This window comes from Oncorhynchus gorbuscha, unplaced genomic scaffold (genome assembly GCF_021184085.1).
Source record: "Oncorhynchus gorbuscha isolate QuinsamMale2020 ecotype Even-year unplaced genomic scaffold, OgorEven_v1.0 Un_scaffold_763, whole genome shotgun sequence".
NCBI lineage: Eukaryota > Metazoa > Chordata > Actinopteri > Salmoniformes > Salmonidae > Oncorhynchus > Oncorhynchus gorbuscha.
In genome coordinates this window covers 11670-12500 of record NW_025745554.1, presented here as the reverse complement: position 1 = coordinate 12500, position 831 = coordinate 11670, and the positions used below count along the sequence as shown (strand labels likewise).

At 47.2% G+C, this 831-nt stretch overlaps 1 protein-coding gene across 3 annotated transcripts in view; it reads left to right on the top strand.

Annotated features, from left to right (window-relative positions):
- Window positions 1-594, top strand: part of LOC124019184 — a 6696-nt gene extending 6102 nt beyond the window's left edge. For all 3 annotated transcript variants that reach the window (XM_046334572.1, XM_046334571.1, XM_046334573.1), the window contains one exon: window positions 16-594. In XM_046334572.1, coding sequence (XP_046190528.1) covers window positions 16-384 — 369 coding nt within the window. In that variant the 3' untranslated portion in view covers window positions 385-594. The remainder of the gene's footprint in view (window positions 1-15) is intronic.
- Window positions 595-831: the final 237 nt, after the last annotated feature.

Sequence of the window (831 nt, the reverse complement as noted above, 5' to 3'; positions counted from 1 at the left end):
CTTCTTCCTTTCCAGGGTTGTCATGGTGATGGTGACTATGAGGAGATAATGGAGCGCCCCCTACAGTCATACTCAGATGCTGCGACCTCCACCATCTATGCCACCGCCAACTTACCCACAAGCTACTCTGACTCTCCCCACTACGCCAGCGTCAATTTCCACAAGATCCCCAGATTCCCCGATGAAGCCAGAGTCACCATTACTAAAGAGGGCAGGTGCCCCAATGATGCCACCGCTTCCATTGCTAAAGTGGGCATTTCATCATGTGACTACGCTACTGTGAACTTTGGTCAAAGCCCCGTCTACTCTACAGTCAATCATCCACACAGCTCCTCTGAGGCTCCTCCCATCTACTCCACAATCAGCAAACCCAGAGACACCTGAGTCAATGGCAACCAATCACAAGATACATACACACACTGGCGACCAATCACAAGAGACATATTTTAACTATATGCGCTGACCTCTATTTCTTTTTTCTCTCTCCAAAGCCATCACCTACATAGAGATGAACCTGGAGTAGAGTCCCCTAAGCAAGCCGGTCCTGGGGCTCTGTTCACAAACACAAACAGACCCCACAGTCCCAGGACAGCAAGACAATTAGACCCAACCAAATCCTGAGAAAACAAAAATATAATTACTTGACACATTGAAAGAATTAACAATAAAAAAACAGAGCAAACTAGAATGCTATTTGGCCCTAAACAGAGAGTACACAGCGGCAGAATACCTGACCACTGTGACTGACCCAAAATTAAGGAAAGCTTTGACTATGTACAGACTCGTGAGCATAGCCTTGCTATTGAGAAAGGCCGCCGTAGGCAGACATGG